The sequence below is a fragment of the Dendrobates tinctorius genome, unplaced genomic scaffold, assembly GCF_039654945.1.
Source record: "Dendrobates tinctorius isolate UK_male_01 unplaced genomic scaffold, ASM3965494v1 ptg000107l, whole genome shotgun sequence".
Lineage (NCBI taxonomy): Eukaryota > Metazoa > Chordata > Amphibia > Anura > Dendrobatidae > Dendrobates > Dendrobates tinctorius.
In genome coordinates, this window is record NW_027361775.1 from 24,084,817 (window position 1) to 24,105,391 (window position 20,575).

Consider the following 20,575-nt stretch of genomic DNA (forward strand, 5'->3'; position numbering starts at 1 on the left):
ACTAAATTTTTTTCTTTGAAAACATCTATATTTTATTTTAACCACTTAACGTCCCATGACGGATATACAGTTGAAACCAGAAGTTTACATACATTATATAAAAAGCCACATCTGCATGTTTTTCTCGATATCTGACATGCAATCAGAATAAACCTTTCCCGTTTTAGGTCAATTAGGATTACCATAATTATTAATATTTGCCAAATGCCAGAATAATGAGAAAATTTTTTAAAGCATTTTTATTACTGCAAAGTCAAACGTTTACATACATTTCATTCGTATTTGGTATCATTGCCGTTAAACTAAATGACTTTCGTCAAACGCTTGGGATATCCTTCCACAAGCTTCTCACAATATTCCGTCAGAATTTGGGCCCATGACTCCTGGCAAAACTGGTGTAACTGATCCAGGTTTGTAGATCGCCTTGCTCAAACCTTTCTTTTCAGGTTTGCCCATAAATTTTCAATAGGATTGAGATCAGGGCTTTGTGATGGCCACTCCAAAACATTGATTTTGATATCTTTAAGCCACTTTGTTACCATTTTGGCAGTATGCTTCGGGTCATTGTCCATTTGGAAGACTCATTTCCACCCAAGCTTTAACATCCTGGCTGATGTCTTGAGATGTTGCTTCAGTACTGCCACATAATCTTCTTTTCTCATGATGCCAACTATTTTGTGAACTGCACCCGTCCCTCCTGCAGCAAAAGAACTCCACAACATGATGCTGCCACCCCCGTGTTTCAGAGTTGCGATGGTGTTCTTAGGTTTCCAAGTGTCTTCCTTTTTTCTCCAAAGGTAACGATGTCATTATGCACAAAAAGTTCAATTTTAGTTTAATCAGATCACAGGACATGTCTCCAAAAATTACGGTCTTTGCTCCTGTGTGCATTTGCAAACATTAATCTGGCTTCTTTATGTTTCTTTTGTTGGAGTAATGGCTTCTTCCTCGAGATCAGCCCATGTTGATGCAGTATTCGTTTCACTGGGGATATTGACACAATATTACCAGCTTTCACCATCATCTTCACAAGGTCTTTTGCTTTTGTCATTGGGTTGATATGCAAATGTCGGACCAAAGCACGTTCATCTCTGGGACACAGAACCCGTCTCCTTCCTGAGCGGTATGATGACTGGAAATTCCCATCTTGTTTGTACAGATGAACGAAGCACCTCCAGATATCTTGAAAGTGTACCCAAGGATGAGCCAGGCTTGTGTATGCAGACTGAAGCGACGCTGCAGGTTAAAACTCATGTGTATTCACCTGTCCAGGAGTGATAGTTATGATACAAAGCCAGGGTATTGTACATATGACGTGTATTTTCCCCATCATGTCATCAGGTTATTCAACACACTGAATAGAGGATGTGGTTAATTACAAGGTATATCTAGAATCCCCTTGCCTTGTCTCACAAATAGTTAAATGATGATGGTAAAAAACACCATAGTCAATTAACTTTTTATGATACATGGCAAGGTAACAATAGATATGCCTTGCACTCAACACCATCCTCTATTCCAGGGTTCCCCAACTCCAGTCCTCAAGTCCCACCAACAGATCATGTTTTCAGGATTTCCTTTGCATTGCACAGGTGAAGCAATTATCACCTGAGCAATACAAAGGAAATCCTGAAAACATGATCTGTTGGTGGGCCTTGAGGACTGGAGTTGTGGAACCCTGCTCTATTCAGTCTATGCAATATTAGCAGACTGAAGAGACTGGTGGTGAAAATACAAGTCATACATTTGTGTTTTTGACTACACATATCCCCAAGACAGACACAAGAAACATGTGTCAGTAATGGAGCTATGTGGTGTCTAAAACGCAACGTGTACGGCGCAGTGTGGGTACAGCGCAGTGTGTGTAGGCGACGAAAGACACATTAATGAAACCGTATTTTGTGAAAGCAGAATTTCACATTTATTTTTAAACAAAAAAAAAAAATCAAATTTTTTATTGTGAATGACGTTTGGGGGAAGATTGGGATACTTTGGGGGTGTGGAGAGACGAGGAACGGCTGGAAGTTGAGGAAGGGGTTCTAGGGGAAGGGGCAACGAAAGTACTGGGGGAAGGGAGCTCAGGGATGGAACTGGAGGCAGGTTGAGACACATGAGGAGGAGAGGGGGGAGGAACAAACAAAGTCTTTTGTTTTTTTTGCTTCTTTGTGGCTGGAGTCTCCTGCCTGGACCGACTTCCACCTTGTGACCGCCTTACATTGCTTGACCGCCTTGACCTGCTGGACCGTGGCCTTGATGGGTAAAAGAGGGAATGTGGGTCACCCCTCTGATGCTCGGTGGTGGCGGTGCTCCTAGAAGTGGCGGTGCTCCTAGAAGGGAAAGTGGTGTCGGTGCTCCTAGAAAGAGAAGTGGTGTCGGTGCTCCTAGGAGGAGAAGTGGTGGCAGTGCTCCTAGGAGGAGAAGTGGTGGCGGTGCTCCTAGAAGTGGTGGCGGTGCTCCTATCATGAGGAGTGGTGGCAGTGCTCCTAGGAGGAGAAGTGGTGGCAGTGCTCCTATTATGAGGAGTGTTGGCGGTGCTCCTAGGAGGAGAAGTGGTGGCGGTGCTCCTATGATGAGGAGTGGTGGCGGTGCTCCTTGAATGATGAGGAGTGGTGGCGGTGCTCCTTGAATGATGAGGAGTGGTGGCGGTGCTCCTTGAATGATGAGGAGTGGTAGCGGTGCTCCTTGAATGATGATGAGTGGTGTCGGCGCTCCTAGACGGCGAAGTGATGGCCGTGCTCCGAACAGGAGAATAGGTGGCGGTGGCCCAAGCAGATTCTGCGGTGGCCCAAGATGGTGCTCCGGTGGCGATGCTCCAGACAGGAGCAGCGCTTGCCATGGTGGTGGCCGGGGTGGAGTGTCCAGCAGCACTCGGCATTGGTGTGGTGTAGTGGTGTCCAGCTTGGCTAGGAATGCAGGTGGCCGTGCAATGGTATGCAGCAGAAGTCGGTAGTGAGGTGTAGCGAGTCAGTGGTGGCACTGTTGTAAATTACACCACTGACTGCTGCACGTACCGATTCTGCTGCATAGCCTGCAAGTAAGCAGTGTTGCAGGCCTGCAACACACTCCGCTGTTGCTCAGGACTAAGGTATCCCACCATGCCCCGTTCAATTTTACTGAAAAAATGGTGCGCTGGTCTGTTGAGGTCAGCCTTCAGATGGTCAAAGCGCTGGTCGACAGAGTGGAAGCGGTGTTCCATGTGGGTAAAACTGCGTTCCATGAGTGAAAAACCGCTTTCCACTCTGTCTGACAGCGACTTGAGGCTGGCATGAAAGGCCTCGCTCAAGTGCATGAACTCGGGCAAGACAGGCCTGTCTGAGGCCCTCTGCCGCTGGCGGGAAGTGCCCGCATAACCAGTGGCAGAGACCTGGGACAGGGGAACACCTGATTGACCAGATTCTTGGTCACCCGCTGTCCGTGTTGCTGACCTGCAAGATGCTTCCTGGCTGTCAGATGGCTGGGACGGGTCCGAGTTCGATCGATGAAGGACACCTCCAGGGACAGGTTGCAGGGTGCTGATCCAGGTGCTGTGGAAAGAAAAGAAAAACATTACTATCATGCATTTACTAGAAGCATCAGCTGTGGAATAGAAAAGCAAAGATTATAAAAAAAAAATATATATATATATATATATAATACTTACGCTCTGGTGGCAAGGACCGGTCTTAGGAATGCCAACTCGCGATGATAGCGGTATTTTCTTCTGGTCCTTGCCGCTGAACCACTGCGAACCTGTCCCTCAGCACGAACATCAGTGTTGAAGCGGTCCTTCATCGAGCGCCAACGTGTGCGGACTTTGTTCACTGTTGAAAAAACAAAGAAAAAACGTTATACAATGACTGATGGCAACATCTGTATCATCACACACACCTGAGTGAACTTGGCAAACATTCAATGCGGCATCACAAAAGAATTCAATAGACAATGCATTCGCTGTTGATCCTGAGGACACTGTTGTGTTTCCTGCAAGAATATATCTTGCAAGAAACAGACCAGTATCATCAGGAACAAGAGTGAAAGCATGATCAATACAGCAGTACAATACACAATGCAGTCACTGTTGATCCTCAGGACACTGTTTTGTTTCCTGCAAGAATATATCTTGCAAGAAACACACCAGTATCATCAGGAACAAGAGTGAAAGCATGATCAATACAGCAGTACAATACACAATGCAGTCACTGTTGATCCTGAGGACACTGTTGTGTTTCCTGCAAGAATATATCTTGCAAGAAACACACCAGTATTATCAGGAACAAGAGTGAAAGCATGACCAATACAGCAGTACAATACCCAATGCAGTCACTATTGATCCTGAGGACACTGTTGTGTTTCCTGCAAGAATATATCTTGCAAGAAACACACCAGTATCATCAGGAGCAAGAGTGAAAGCATGATCAATACAGCAGTACAATACACAATGCAGTCACTGTTGATCCTGAGGACAGTGTTGTTTTTCCTGCAAGAATATATCTTGCAAGAAACACACCAGTATCATCAGGAACAAGAGTGAAAGCATGATCAATACAGCAGTACAATACACAATGCAGTCACTGTTGATCCTGAGGACACTGTTGTGTTTCCTGCAAGAATATATCTTGCAAGAAACACACCAGTATCATCAGGAACAAGAGTCAATGCGGCATCACAGTGCATGGAAATACTTACAAAACGCCTTTTTTGAAGTTGGAGAGGCGCTGTCCCAGCCAACCATCATCGCTGCAGCCACCTCATTCCAGAGCTGCCGGGTCACCACAGTGTCCTTGTACTGCTGGTCACGGCTGTCCCACAATGGGACACGCGCCTGGACCAGGTGGATCAGGTGCTCATTGTCCAAGTAAATGTCTTCATCCCAATGTGGAACCTAGAAAAAAAAATTATAATCTTGGAAATTTTGGAGAATGAAAAAGATAGAAAAATAGAAATAAAGGAAGCAAGATAGAAGATGAAAAAAAGGACAGAAAAAAAGGAAGAGGAAAAAATAAATTTTAAAAAAGGGACATTCAAAGATTATATACTTACAATCTGTCTCCTCGCCGGGACTTGGCTAGGCTGCTCCCGTTGTTCCGCCTCACTTGCCGGGTCTGATGATGAGGTCTGTAAAGAAAAAAAATTATTACACATTTGCAGAGGCAGCTATACTTACCCAAAGGCAGCAAGATCCTCACCTCACGCTCTGCTTGGGCCAGTTCTTGCTGGGATGGAGAATATTCTGATCCAGAAGACTTGCTGGAATTTAAACAAAAAAAAAAAAACATTAGTACATAATAAATTTGAAAGGTCAGACAGACATTCTGTTGAAGAATACTCGCATTTTGGCTGCTGCAGCTTGTATCCAAAGTTGGAAGGCTCTTGTCTGTTCAATGCTGTCTTATCTCTTCACGGCTGTCTGTAGAGTAAGTGGTCTGCCACTGCAGACACCTTTTATGTACACTCCTCCCAAACAATGTTGCTTGTGTAGGGGGTGGTTTAAACCAGTGTCTAGACATTGTTTACTCTAAAATCGCGTGCGTGCTAAAAGCGCTGACGAGCGCACGACCACGAGCACACCAGCGACCCCATAGACTGTGATGTTATTTTTTTGCACATTCCGTGAGCACATGTGTGCAGGTGATTTTTTAACGAAGTTGGGCGGAACAAAAAATGCAACATGTAGTGTCTGGCGCACACATGGAAAATGCGCAGCGAGCAAAAACGCTGCTGAGTGCGTGCAATCGCTAGACACTGCACCCGCCATTTTAAAGATAGGGGACCATTGCGCGTGCGCCCGATAGCTCACGATGCGCTGTGCGATAAAATGCTAGTGTGAAACCAGCCTTATCTGCATTCTTCACATCAGCAGAACAGTTCACACAGGGCAACGTTTCCTGTACTTTCCCTTCCTCTGCCATACGGGCAGACTCTAGTATCTCTGTCATTTCTCTTGGCCGTACCTCTATCCAGACTCAGTCCTGTTAGCGCTTTCCTTTCCTCTGCCATCCGGGCAGCATCTTTGGACAGTTCGTGACCTATCTGTACCTTCAGCCTCACCAGCTCCCTCAGCCCCTTGTCCGGTTCCAGTAGGGAAAGGTGGAGGGAATGCCATCTCAGCTGCTCCCGCCCCGGTCGTAGACCCCGGATCCTTCTTGGGGATGGTCTTGTTGAGCTGGTGCCCGACAGCACTATTCTTCAGCCGGGGGGCCCCTTACTGCCATGTGCAGACTTATCCCCCACAGACTGTAACTGTCTCACTGTATAAGTCCTGCCCCTTGGGCAGACGGGTGTCTGACAGAACCAGGAAGTGCCTGTCCTATATCTCCCTGCTCTGTGCCCCTCCAATCTAAACTCCTTGCTGCCTGTGCCTAAACTAATACTCTTATCTATCCTATTCTCTATCTCTATTCTCATCCCCCTATGGTCCTATACTGTCCCTAAGCTTACACACAGTATATAATAAATGCATCACATTACAATACGTGACACACATTAATGGACATTAGGGAACCGCACATTACATTAGCGTTAGTAAACATGAATAGCTGTCAGGGTGCCGCACATGTGCCCAGCGTTTAGAAGAGAGGATGCACAGGAGGGTCCCTGCCACCTCCTTACAAGCCCAGTGTGGGAATGCCTGGGTGTGGCTCCGCACCGGCCGCGCCTCAGCGTTGTATATGGGTGCCACAGCAGCCCTCACATTGGGAGCATTATTCTGGGCGGGAACATGGATGAACCTGGTGCAGCTGCGATTTTATTCCACACAGACCATTGGCCCACGTGTAAAATCGACCATGTGCACTGGCTGTAATGGGGCTGAGCGCCTCCTTGGCGCACACAGATTATACTCTCATCTGCACTAGCCCTTAGGCTGTGTTCACACACAGCGTTTTTTTAGCGGTATTTTTAGCGGTTTTGCCAATAAAAGCGCTATAAAACCGCTAAAAATAAGCTTCCCATTAATTTCTATGCATTTTGCACTTTTTGTGCATATTGATGCGTTTTTTACCGTGAAAAAAAACGCATTGCGGTAAAAAACGCAGCATGCTCATTAATTTCGCAGATTTTTCCGCGTTTCTGGCTAGTTCAATGCGTTTTGAAAACGCGCCAGAAAAAAAACGCATCAAAACCGCGCAAAAACTGATGAAAATGCGCGGAAAACGCGAAGACAAAAAAGGCGCGGTATCTGGGAAGTCAGGTTTTTGAGCAGAAATTTTCTGCTACGTGTGCACTCAGCCTTATATATTATTCATTTGAAGCTTTAATACTGTAATTCATGATTGAGACTTTATTTTCACATTGCTGAAGGCAGCAGCTATAGCCAAGTGACTGGGCAGCAGATACACCCAGCAGGCCGGGACACGCCAGGCACACAGCACTTGTTCTGGCAGAACAATTACTTTGCCAGTCACACCCAGGCCTAAAATGGCCTCACTCTGATCTCCACACAGAACGTTCCAGAGGGTGCTGCCGCAGCACGGGCGTATGGGCGTGGCCCAGCAGGAGGCCATCCCGCTCGCCTTCTTTGATAGTGCAATCACGCCTCTCTTAGCCCTATTGAATTCTGGGAAATGTAGTCCGTTATTTGTATTTTTGTATTTTACTAAAGCTGTTGAGAGAAAAAGAACTACATTTCCCGACTTACACAGAACTACAGCCAGCCTCTGCTGACACTGAGCAGGCGCAATGCAGCCCTCCCTGGACTCTCCCCGCCGCCCGGCTGCTTGTTTTCGTGAGTTGAAGAGCCGCAGTGGAAGAGACAAGACCGGAGCTTGTGATAGCACCGAACCTCAGCTACTTGCGCTCACAACTTGCCAGGTAACTAGGCCCGGGAGCGGTGCTCCTAAACGTCACTCACATCAACGGGGCGTGAGGTAAACTGAGGTATTCGGGGGCTTTGCCGGGTCTCCCCTATATCCGGTCCCACAGTGTCAGACTCATCCCATTGTTATCCGACACCTGAGGCACCAGCAGCAAAACACAACAGTAAGGAGCCGGTCCACAGTGTCGTCCTTCCTACAGACAGAGGTGACATTGCGGAGCCGAGCTTCATAATCCGGCACTTCACAGTCAGTGCCGATGGGTTAACCCTATAGTGTCCCTGAGGGATGCAGGCAAACCCCTACACAGGGATGTCGGAGGCCGGCTGCGCCAGAACGCAGGGATGTTGTCGGAGGCCGGCTGCGCCAGAACGCAGGGATGTTGTCGGAGGCCGGCTGCTCCAGAACGCAGGGATGTTGTCGGAGGCCGGCTGCTCCAGAACGCAGGGATGTTGTCGGAGGCCGGCTGCGCCAGAACGCAGGGATGCTGTCGGAGGCCGGCTGCTCCAGAACGCAGGGATGTTGTCGGAGGCCGGCTGCTCCAGAACGCAGGGATGTTGTCGGAGGCCGGCTGCTCCAGAACGCAGGGATGTTGTCGGAGGCCGGCTGCGCCAGAACGCAGGGATGCTGTCGGAGGCCGGCTGCTCCAGAACGCAGGGATGCTGTCGGAGGCCGGCTGCTCCAGAACGCAGGGATGCTGTCGGAGGCCGGCTGCTCCAGAACGCAGGGATGCTGTCGGAGGCCGGCTGCTCCAGAACGCAGGGATGCTGTCGGAGGCCGGCTGCTCCAGAACGCAGGGATGCTGTCGGAGGCCGGCTGCTCCAGAACGCAGGGATGCTGTCGGAGGCCGGCTGCTCCAGAACGCAGGGATGTTGTCGGAGGCCGGCTGCTCCAGAACGCAGGGATGTTGTCGGAGGCCGGCTGCTCCAGAACGCAGGGATGCTGTCGGAGGCCGGCTGCGCCAGAACGCAGGGATGCTGTCGGAGGCCGGCTGCTCCAGAACGCAGGGATGCTGTCGGAGGCCGGCTGCTCCAGAACGCAGGGATGCTGTCGGAGGCCGGCTGCTCCAGAACGCAGGGATGTTGTCGGAGGCCGGCTGCTCCAGAACGCAGGGATGTTGTCGGGGGCCGGCTGCTCCAGAACGCAGGGATGTTGTCGGGGGCCGGCTGCTCCAGAACGCAGGGATGTTGTCGGGGGCCGGCTGCTCCAGAACGCAGGGATGCTGTCGGGGGCCGGCTGCTCCAGAACGCAGGGATGCTGTCGGGGGCCGGCTGCTCCAGAACGCAGGGATGCTGTCGGAGGCCGGCTGCTCCAGAACGCAGGGATGCTGTCGGAGGCCGGCTGCCCCAGAACGCAGGGATGCTGTCGGAGGCCGGCTGCCCCAGAACGCAGGGATGCTGTCGGAGGCCGGCTGCCCCAGAACGCAGGGATGCTGTCGGAGGCCGGCTGCCCCAGAACGCAGGGATGCTGTCGGAGGCCGGCTGCCCCAGAACGCAGGGATGCTGTCGGAGGCCGGCTGCCCCAGAACGCAGGGATGCTGTCGGAGGCCGGCTGCCCCAGAACGCAGGGATGCTGTCGGAGGCCGGCTGCCCCAGAACGCAGGGATGCTGTCGGAGGCCGGCTGCCCCAGAACGCAGGGATGCTGTCGGAGGCCGGCGTGTTCCTCTGTTGCTTCTTTTTTGTTTATTTGCTTGTGTAATGTGTATACTTGGCAGTAGGGGGCAGACTTGGCACATCTTTGGTTCCTTTCTTCTCGCACAGTGCTGGTGGGGGTGGCACACTGCTGCTATTGTATACAGTTATTACTGGCGCTGTAGTTGGCAGCGTTGTCGCACTGATCAGCAGGTATTTATGAACCCTGCGGCATGCCCGGGCACTGATGTGGAGTTTCTTGGATGCTGGGATTTATGGACCTCTAGATTATGTGGCCTTGCTGGTTCCAATCTGTACAATGCAAGGCAGCTGAGCTCTCAAGGCGTTCGCTTACCAGCTCAGTCCTGGGCGCAGTTGCTAATGTAGACAGGAGACCTGGTAGTCCAGTCAGTCATTGTCCTGCTCTGCACAGATGGAGGGGAAAAGACCCCAAAGCTGCTGTCTGCTGAGTTTTCTTTCATTTGAAGGAGTCTCTGGTTGAGGAGATTACTTCCATCCTTTTGCGTGGGACTGCTTCTCTTGTTTACCTCCTTTCTTTCTTGCTTGCTTACTTTCTTTCCATTGTGTCTTCTTCCTTGCATGCTTTATACATATGCCAGTCCTGAGGGGGATTTCTAATTAGTCAATTTAGTACTCAAAGGGAAAACTTAAAAAAGGATGATTCTGAGAGTGCTCTTGGTATAAGGCCGGAGCTGTCCCTAACTAGGGTATCGGATGGTTACAGAGGTGTAATATGTGCAAGGCTATAAAAATATATATTTTATTATTAGAGGGGACCACGGACTGCTTTTATATTTGTGGGTTGCAAATGTTGCATATGGAAATGTGCATTTTGTCCATACTGCTGAGAAATTATTAAAAACCACTAATGACCTCTAGTCTGCCAATCCAGATGAGCCTATCCTGCACTCTTCCTTTGTTTTATTATATATTTGTTTATCCGCTTGTTGCTATATATCTTCAGCAAGTCCATGATGTTATAATTCAAGCGAAATGCAGACAGAAATCAAATGAACCCGAAAAGAATGGAGGGATTCAGTCCGCTTCCGCTTAGTGCAGGCTTGTCTGGGCATGTGTGTGCGTTATTGTATAAGCTTGTGGCCAAAACGAATGAAATGACTATTCTGCTTGTTTAGGAGGAGTCAAAGGCTATTTACAGCTTTTGCAATTTTTTTTTGTTGTTGTGGTGCATTAAATCATTTTCTGTATTTCTGCAATTTTTCTTTCCTATTAGTTTAGCTCCTGCATCTTTCAAGTGTTTCTATAGACAGCAAACTTTTGTATCCCTAGGCTTCCCATATCCATCAGTGGAGATGACTGATGGGGATCTTCCCTTTGTGCTCACAACTATGAGCCTGCAGATGGTTCTGATCCATGGGGCAACCAATGTGGGCACCCAGATCTGTCAATACCTGGATAGTACGGCTATCCTTTTCCACCATCACCTTGCACATTCAATGTACACATACATCGCTCTTTCTAGCACCTGTTATTGGATGTGTAAGTAAGAGCAGAGGATAGTACAGGACAGGGAAACGCAAGTGCGGACAATTTGCATACAGTAACACGTGCCAATGGTTTGAAAAATAATCAAGAATTCATAAAAGCAGAAAAATGACGCAATGCATCACAATCTGTCACCCCATTTTTCGCCTATCAGCTGCCGGCACCGCCATCAGGGGCTTATCTACAGCATTCTGTAATGCTGTAGATAAGCCCCCCCCGATGTAACCTGAAAGATAAGAAAAACTAGTTATATTATACTCACCCAGGGGCGGTCCGGGTCCGGTTTTGGCCCGATGGGTGTCACGGTCCGGTCTGGCGCCTCCCATCTTCTAGCGGTGACGTCCTCTTCTTTCCTTCCCGTCGCGGCTCCTTTGCAGGCGCACTGCTCTGCCCTGTTGAGGGCACAGCAGAATACTGCAGTGCGCAGGCGCCGGACCTCTCACGGCGCCTGCGCACTGCAGGACTCTGCTCTGTCCTCAATATGGGAGAGCAGTGCGCCTGCACAGGAGCCGCGACGGGAAGGAAAGAAGAGGACGTCACCGTTAGACGAAGGGAGGTGCCGGACTGGACCGTGACAACCATCGGACCAGGACCGCCCCTGGGTGAGTATAATCTAACTCATTTTTCTTATCTTTCAGGTTACATGGGGGGGCTTATCTACAGCATTACAGAATGCTGTAGATAAGCCCCTGATGGCGGTGCCGGCAGCTGATGGGGTGACAGATTCCCTTTAATGAATGAATACATTGCCTTTAATGTGTGAGAGATGTAGAGTGCAGGTGATTCAGACATTTATAAGTAAGATGTATTTTTTGTCTATAGTTTTAGTGAACGCGGTTTCACTAGAGGCGCTCAATGCTAAGAGAAGATGAAAGATTTAGATCTAGGAGTCGAATATGTCATACCCAGCCTTGGGTGCAGAAATGTCCGGGAGCAAACCAACAAAGATGAGAAAAAAGAGGACGACGACTTCAGATATTCAAAGGCGAAATCACCGGTTAGTTTGACTTTGTGTTTGGCTTTGTAATATTGGTCTCAAGATGTTGATTAAAGGGAATCTGTCACCCTCTGGATGATTTTGAGCTATTACTCTGGGCATACAGGTAATAGAATGGTTAAACCAGTCTTACCTGTATGCCTCATAGCTGCAGTGTAGATCTTGAGAAATGTAGTTATAATGTTTTATGTTAATGATTTCTTCCTGGCTCTGGGGCATGCGGTGCCTGGAAGAAATCCCTGCCTCCTCTCTTCATTATAATAGCACCCCTCTCCCATGCATGTCACACTAACCTGTGACGTGCAGTTATGGCACTGTAATCCCACGCATGCGCCGTACACTTGTGCGGTTTTGTGAAACTTATTCGCCCTTCTATGGGCAGAATCTTCATCGATCTTCTGCATTGGTGAGTCACAGCGCAATAGCAGAGAATTGCCTTCGCAGAAGATCGATGAAGACTCTGCTCATAGAAGGGCGAATAAGTTTAACATAACCGCACGGGTATACGGCGCATGCACATGGGTACAGCGTTTCAACTGCATATATTAAATATTTCATATGGAGTACAAAATAATGTAACATTTATTACAGCGGTTGTCTGGGTTGAAATGAAAAATCTGCAATACTGTAGATGACTGCACATTGCCGAAGCCTAACCGTGTGCAATTCTCAGACTGTCACAACTTCCCTGTATTCCCCACACGGATGGGCTGTCATGTGACTGCATGTATGCAATTTGCATACTTGTGGTCATGTGTCAACTAGACTCATCCAAACTCTCTCAATATAAGAAAATTAAGTTGAGAAATACAGACTACCATCCACCTTCACAGAAAATACAGGAGAATCGTGACACATCGTACATTTTTATGATTCCTCAATCATTGCGTGACTGCTGAGTTTTCATTTAAGCCCTGACAACCTCTTTAAACGGAATCTGTCACCAGGTTTTTTGCTATTTCATCGACGAGAAGCATGATGTGGGGGTAGAGACCCTGATTCCAGTGATCTATCACCTACGGGTCTGCTTACTGTCTTTGAAAAAAGCACTGTTTTAAATTTTGCTGCAGATGTACCAGTTCTCGAATGCTGAGCTCTGTATTACCCCACCCACACTACTGATTGGCAGCATTCTGCCTAGTCACAGAGTACACAGAAAGCTGACAATCAGTGTTGGGGGTGGGGTTATAGAGAGCTCATGAATATGGAGAACTACATACATGGCTGCAGATTCCATAGTCTTCTAGTCATAAACTCCTGCTGATAAACCAGTGATTTTATCAAAGTTAATGTAAGCAGTCCAGTAAGTGACACATCACTGGAATCGGGGTCTCTGTCTACATCATGTTGCTCTCAGAGGAGGTGGCAAAAACCTTTTTGCAGAGTCCCTTTAAAGAAGTTTTCTAGGAGTTTTGTTATATTTACGGTATTTGTCTACATTTTACATTATCAAATAAACTAGATTTACAAAGGTTTTTCTTTGGCCTATAATGTTCCCCACAGGTTCTGTCTTTTTCATGGCATGTAATTTTTAGAGACTGTAGCTCTGAAATATAAATCCTCAGTGTTTCCTCAAACAGCTAGATGTTATCCTACCTAGTACATCTAATAGCATTATGCAATGTGCTTACAGAACGCCTCCGATATTATAATGGTACTCCGTCCAGAACACCCGAGAACCCTAAACAGAACTGCAGAGGGGTAGTCAGAGTTTCCCACTTCTAGCCTGCTAGAAACCATTTTGCTTTGAGTTTTTTGGGTTTAAAATGTTGCACGGTCCTGTCAATAAATTTTATAATGTCATGTTAGTCTTCAACATTGCAAAAATAAGATCAGACAGATTTTGCACTCCATTTGGGTACTGGTGACATCTTGAAAAGTATGAAATGAGGAATTGGCTGAAAACTTCTGGATAATGTAGACCATGTTCACATTGTTGTGTAAACCTAAGAAAAATTCTAGTGGAAAAAATTCTGGAAAAGCCATAACGAATTTGGCACAAACATAAAATTGCCTAACTAACACATTTTTACTCCAATAAAGTAGTAAAATGAATGAATTGAGGCCTTGAGACCACCTTCACGTGTTCAGCATTTTGGTCAGTATTTTACATCTGTGTTGGTAAGCCTAAAACCTGGAGGAGTGGAACAGTAAGAGGCAACGTATAATAGAAACACGTCACCACTTGTGCATTTTTTTTACCCCCTTCTGGTTTTGGCTTAGAAATACTGATGTAAAATACTGACCAAATACTGAACTAAATGGTGAACTCTTGGCAAACTAGGTCACTATTGTAGAATGTTCAGTTCACCTTTAGGATTTGTCAACCTGGATGATAGCCGGTATTGAATGGTCAAATGACAGCATGAGCCCGCAGCTGTAATCGAATGTAAAGAGTTTACCTCCGGGTCACTGGCGTCGGCTTATGGGACTGCTACTCCCATTAGCCTACGCCTGCTGCCGCTAATAACAGCGAGAGCAGGCTTCGGCTGATGGGAGTATTCAGCAGCCTGCACTCTAAATAAATAAATAATTAAAAAACAAAACAAAAAAACAGTGATTTTACCGCCGATCAAAGGCAGAGTTTGCTGCGCTGTCATGCACACTGGATGTTCGGCGAGACCTATTCAAGTGAATGGGGTCTGGATTCAGGCACTTTTCTGGTACCCAAACTAAACTTTTAACTGTTTGGCCGAAACCACCAGACCCGAACATCTAGGGGTTCACCCATCACTACTTACTGATCACTGGCTTCCAGCTCTGGTTCGGTTCTTTTCTAGACTATTCGATCCCAAATCGGACTAGCCGGATTACCAGGGGTTTATGTGTGGACTGGAATTGGCTTTGTCAATGTAAGAGTTCATGCAGACGTCCATGAAACTCGGTCGGCATACAGACTGGAATGCCCGAATTGTTATCTCACCAAGTTTCACAGATGTCTGCTTGAGCCATAAGGGTACCGTTACACCTAGCGATGCACCAGCGATCCCGACCAGCGATATGACGCGGTCAGGATCGCTGGTGCATCGCTAGGTGGTCGCTAGTGAGCTGCCACTCAGGCAGATCTCACCAGCGACATCGCAGGGGTCGGGGGTCGTTACTTACCTGTCAGACGCGGCGATCCTGCGTCCTCTCGCTCGTCTCTCCACAGGAAGCCCAGCAGGAGGCACCGCAGGAAGTGGCCGACGAGGAATGGTCCAGCAGCTTCTCGCGGGATCAGCGATAACCAGCAGGGGAGCCGGTCGGAGGTATCACATGCAGCGATATCGCTAGCAATATCGCTGCAACGTCACAAAATCGGTGACTTTACAGCGATATTGCTAGCGATATCGCAGTGTGTAACGGGGGCTTAAGTCTAAGGAGCTTTTGTTCTGAGGCTCCATTGACTTACCATGAGAAAGCAGCAACTGCTCCACACAACAGTCCCTGCGTGAGCAGGCAAAGTGGAAGAGTGATCTCTGATCACATGATCTAGAAGAGGACCGGAGCGGCGCTGGAAACCAAAGCTGCTCTCTGTAAGCATTTTAATGCATCTACACTATACTACCAATGGCGGATCTTAATAGGGGCGGATGGGGCGGTCGCCCCGGGCCCAAGGTTTTTTGGGGGCCCAGGGCACTGGCGTAGCGCGGGGGGGGGCGGTCCGCCCCAGGCGGCATGTGTGTGGGGGCGGCGCGGCAGCAGCAATTCCACCCTGCAGTGCAGTGCAGCGGCGGGCAGGGAGCGATGCGATCACGGCAGCTCCGCTGCCTGCAAGAGTGAATAGCAGGAGCGGAGCGGCAAGGGTCCGTCCTGCTTCCTGCCCGGAGGCCGCGCTTCCTGTTTCACACAGAGGAGCGCCGCTGAATGACGTCATCATTCAGCGGCCGCTGCTGTGTGAGGGAGGAAGCTCGGGCGATGCTGCGGACAGGTGAGAGGAGAGAGGTGGTGTCTTGTGTGTGTGTGTGTGTGTGTATGTATGTATGTCTGTGTGTGTGTGTATGTCTGTGTGTATGATTGAGCAGGCAATGATGGGAGTGATGGTCTAGAAGGCAGTGATGGGGTGAAGGAGCAGACAATGATGGGGTGATGGAGCAGGCAATGATGGGGGTGATGGAGCAGGCAGTGATGGGGTGATGGAGCAGGCAATGAGGGGAGTGATGGGGTGATGGAGCAGGCAATTATGGGGTGATGGAGCAGACAATGATGGGAGTGATGGGGTGATGGAGCAGGCGGTGATGGAGCAGGCAATGAGGGGAGTGATGGGGGTGATGGAGCAGACAATGATGGGGTGATGGAGCAGGCAATGATGGGGGTGATGGAGCAGGCAGTGATGGGGTGATGGAGCAGACAATGATGGGGTGATGGAGCAGGCGGTGATGGAGCAGGCAATGAGGGGAGTGATGGGGTGATGGAGCAGACAATGATGGGAGTGATGGGGTGATGGAGCAGGCGGTGATGGAGCAGGCAATGAGGGGAGTGATGGGGGTGATGGAGCAGGCAATGATGGGGTGATGGAGCAGACAATGATGGGGTGATGGAGCAGACAATGATGGGGTGATGGAGCAGACAATGATGGGGTGATGGAGCAGGCAATGATGGGGGTGATGGAGCAGGCAGTGATGGAGCAGACAATGATGGTAGTGATGGGGTGATGGAGCAGGCGGTGATGGAGCAGGCAATGAGGGGAGTGATAGGGGTGATGGAGCAGGCAATGATGGGGTGATGGAGCAGACAATTATGGGAGTGATGGAGCAGACAATGATGGGAGTGATGGGGTGATGGAGCAGGCAATGATGGGGGTGATGGAGCAGGCAATGATGGGGGTGATGGAGCAGGCAATGATGGGGTGATGGAGCAGGCAATGATGGGGGTGATGGAGCAGGCAGTGATGGGGTGATGGAGCAGGCAATGATGGGAGTGATGGGGGTGATGGAGCAGGCAATTATGGGGTGATGGAGCAGGCAGTGATGGGGTGATGGAGCAGGCAATGATGGGGTGATGGAGCGTGATTTTGTGCGTATTGGCCGTAGGCCTACAGCTTATGTGCAACGTCTTTTTAGGCCATGTCCACACGTGGTGGAATGGTGGCGGGTTTTCCGTATGGACCCGCAGCAAACCAAGTGCTGCGGTCCGTACGGCTGTCAATTCCCGCACGGGGACCACAGCGCTCAGGTGGGAAGGGGGGTACAGGGGCCCAGGTTTTATGAACAGCCCCGGGCCCATAGTCCACTTAATCCGCCACTGTATACTACAGATATATTTAGAGAGGGTTAGGGGATCAAAATTAGATGGGAGAGCTTCTTTAAGAACAGTTTGTGAGAAAGATAAGTATTCAAAAAAAATGATCATAAGTGAATAGAAATGTAATCCCTTTCCATAGGGGAACCTATGATGGGCCTTGCGTATTTAACACCTTTGTATAGTACCCTCCATATATATCCTTTCACACTGAGATCTTTGTTTAAGTATCAAGACAATATTTTGTTTCTTTGACCTGCTGGTTTCAGTGTGCTTTGAAGCATGGAACATTGGAGAATGATTGTATTGTTCACATAGTCTATTGATGACACCATGAGACTGCATATCGATGGCCGTGCACCTGTCTGTTATCCAGTGGGCTTGTATTTTTAATATCTCTAGTCAGAGTGTGAATGCTCTGGATGACTACATCTCATAAATGTATATCACATATTCGTCCATGTCTTCTATTAATTTCATACATCAGCCCACACCCAAGCCTGGTCACTGACGAGGCTAGGCAGAGAATCACATGCTTGGGCCACTATAATTAATGCAAATAATGGAGCAGTTAAAAAGCCAGTTTGCTCTGTCGCCTCATTGGGGGACACAGAGCCATGGGTGTTATGCTGCTGTCCACTAGGAGGCGACACTATGCATAATCTGAAAAAGATTAACTATGGCTCCTCCTCTGCAGTATACACCCCTGGACGGCGTCAGCCCTCTCCAGTTTTTGCTTAGTGTCGCAAGGAGGCACACCTAAATAATTTTTTTTTTTTTTTTTTTTTTTCCACTCCGTTTTTTTTCCCGGATGACAGATGAAGAAAAGCGGGTCTCCTGTGAGACTCCCGGCATGGCTCCTTCCTCGGCCCCGTATTATGGCGTGCCCAGTTGAAGTAAAGATGGCCGTTCCCCATGTCGCTCCTTCACCAGTCCTGCGGGTGCTGGCTCGAAGTTGAGACCCCCCTCCTTCCCCAAATCCTTTCGGTCTTGGGTTGAGGTCGAGGCGAGGAAGAAGCCCCCTGATGGTGACAGCAGCACCCTCCCTAATCCCCCTCTGGGGGTATTAGGTTGAGACGCCTCAGGTAGGGCCTGTACTTCGGTAATCTGCAGCTCACTGTATCCAGGGACCCCCCCAGTCCAGCTGCGGACTCCTGTCGGGGCCGGGGGGGAGTGCAGGCAGGCATGGCACATACAGAAACAGGTCTCCCTGCGCCCCTGTCTCTGCGGCAGCACCAGCTCCATACCGCCTCTGGGGGACCCATCACAGGGCCCCGCTTCCGATTGTGGCCCCACCGCTAGCCTGCCTTCCAATCCTGGGGGTTCAGGTTAAGATCCGACCCCCTCCCAGACTACCGCGCCGGCCTGTAGCCCTTTCTGGGCATCGATATCTAATTTAGGCCCCGGCTTCGGCCTAGCTTAGGTCGCCGCCTCCTCTCCGCCCCCCGGATGACAAGTATGACACTACAGTGTCATAGAAGGGGCGGATCGAGACAGGGCACGTTTTTACACATCTCTGCGCGCTCTTTGTCAGCTCTCCGCCCCTTTCTTCTCCCTCCTCATCCTCTCGGCGGCCATTTCTGACGCAGGCATCAGCAGAGCACCACGCCAGCCAGTCTCCGGGGGGCACAGGACTGTGGATCTTCGGCGCTGGACCTAGGGGCACACTGGTGGGGTAAGATCACAGCTTTGTTTTTTTTTTTTTTTTTTGCTCGGCTGTGAATCTGGATTCCCTGTAAGGCTCTCCCATAAGTTTCCCCTGCATATCCACCCCTGTAGGGCTCTCCCATAGCCTGCCCTTACGCACTATGCCGGGCTCAAGGTACAAGAGAACCAGGCAGGACTGCTTTTATGCATTCTGCACAGCCTGCAAAACCACTCTCCCCAGTGGCAGCACGTACCCCCACTGTCGGGACTGTATCCAGAATACTGGGTCAGAACCCCAAGAGGCTCCTACCAATGCTTCAGCGGATGCTACCACGCCGGAATGGGCTACCCAGATGTCGCAGTCTGACGCATTTCATAGATAACCTAACCTCCATATTACTCCAGGCTCTGCAGGGTCATGTCTCGGCTATGAGCGTTACCCAGCAAAGGGACAGCTCCACTCAGGGACAGGCCGTTTCTGGCTCTCCCAGACGTAAGCTGACCCACATGTCACGTTCCTCTGAGTCTCCCATAGCACACGGTCATCCCCCTCTAGGGAGAGACACCGTAGTTCCAGGTCACCTAGACCGTCCCCTACCAGAGACAGACAACGCACATCTCCACAGCGACCCCCGACTACAGGAGACCTCCGCCCCAGCTTACCCACCAGGGAACGCCTCAGTGATACGCAGGATTCGGAAGGCGTCTGTGACTCCGACTCAGACAACGAAACGGAGATGTCTCTGGTCCCTTGTCCCCCTAGCAATACAGCGCTAGTTGAGGACATAATCTCTTCCATCCATTGGGTGCTGGACATTTCCGATCCAACTCGGGAAGCCCCAGAACACAAGATTTGCTTCGAAGGTGTTCTGAAACCACCTAAGGTCTTCTCTAACCACCCAGGATTTCAGGTGATCCTTACCAAGCAGTTTTCGCAGCCTGAGAAGAAATTCACCAATCACAAATATTTGGAGGCTAGGTACCCCTTCCCACAAAAGGACACTAAACAGTGGACAGACCCACCCGAAGTGGACCCCCCATTCTCTAGGCTAGCAGCACAGACCCTCCTCTCACTGCCAGATAGCTCAGCCCTAAGGGACGCAGCAGACCGGCAGGTAGAACGCATGGCTTGTTCAGTTTTCGAAGCAGCAGGGGCCTCCCTGGCCCCCGCGTTCACTTCAGTTTGGGCGGCCAAGGCCATTCTGCCTTGGGCCAAAAAATTGCAAGCTGGCCTCCAAGCGTCAAATCCTGAGCTGTCGGACCAAGCGGTTCACATAGCATTGGTAGCAGATTACATGCTTCATGCAGCCCTGGATTCCGCAAGAGGTGTAGCGGGGATAGCAGCAAACGCCATAACAATTCGGCGTATCTTCTGGCTGCGGGAATGGAAAGCGGATGCGGCCTCAAAGAAGTCCCTCACGCATCTCCCGTACCTCAGTGGATGGCTTTTTGGTGAAAAGTTGGACACAATGATGTCCAACGCCACTGGGGATAAGAGTACCTGTCTCCCTCAACTAAAACCTAAACGCACGTTTAAACGGCATAATCAAACATGATTCCGATCCTTTCGGAATTTTTCGGGCTGGTCCGTCTCACGCCCAGCACAAAATCGTAAATGCTCTCCACGCAGGGACAACCCACGGGCGGCGCAGAGGCCGGACAGGACCTGGCAGTTGAAAGCAGGCCAGGCGAAGCCCAAAGGAGGAAAACCTCAGAATTTCGCCTCTTCATGACTCACGAACTCCGGAAGACACCCCACCAG

The 20,575-nt window shown here is 49.6% G+C and overlaps 1 protein-coding gene across 1 annotated transcript in view; it reads left to right on the top strand.

The window, feature by feature from the left end:
• Positions 1-7,632: 7,632 nt before the first annotated feature.
• ABCC5 (ATP binding cassette subfamily C member 5) overlaps positions 7,633-20,575 on the top strand; it is a 169,083-nt gene continuing 156,140 nt past the window's right edge. Inside the window, exons 1-2 of the mRNA XM_073589272.1 lie at positions 7,633-7,788; positions 11,772-11,946. Of these exons, the coding sequence (XP_073445373.1) occupies positions 11,818-11,946 (129 nt within the window). The 5' untranslated portion in view covers positions 7,633-7,788; positions 11,772-11,817. The remainder of the gene's footprint in view (positions 7,789-11,771; positions 11,947-20,575) is intronic.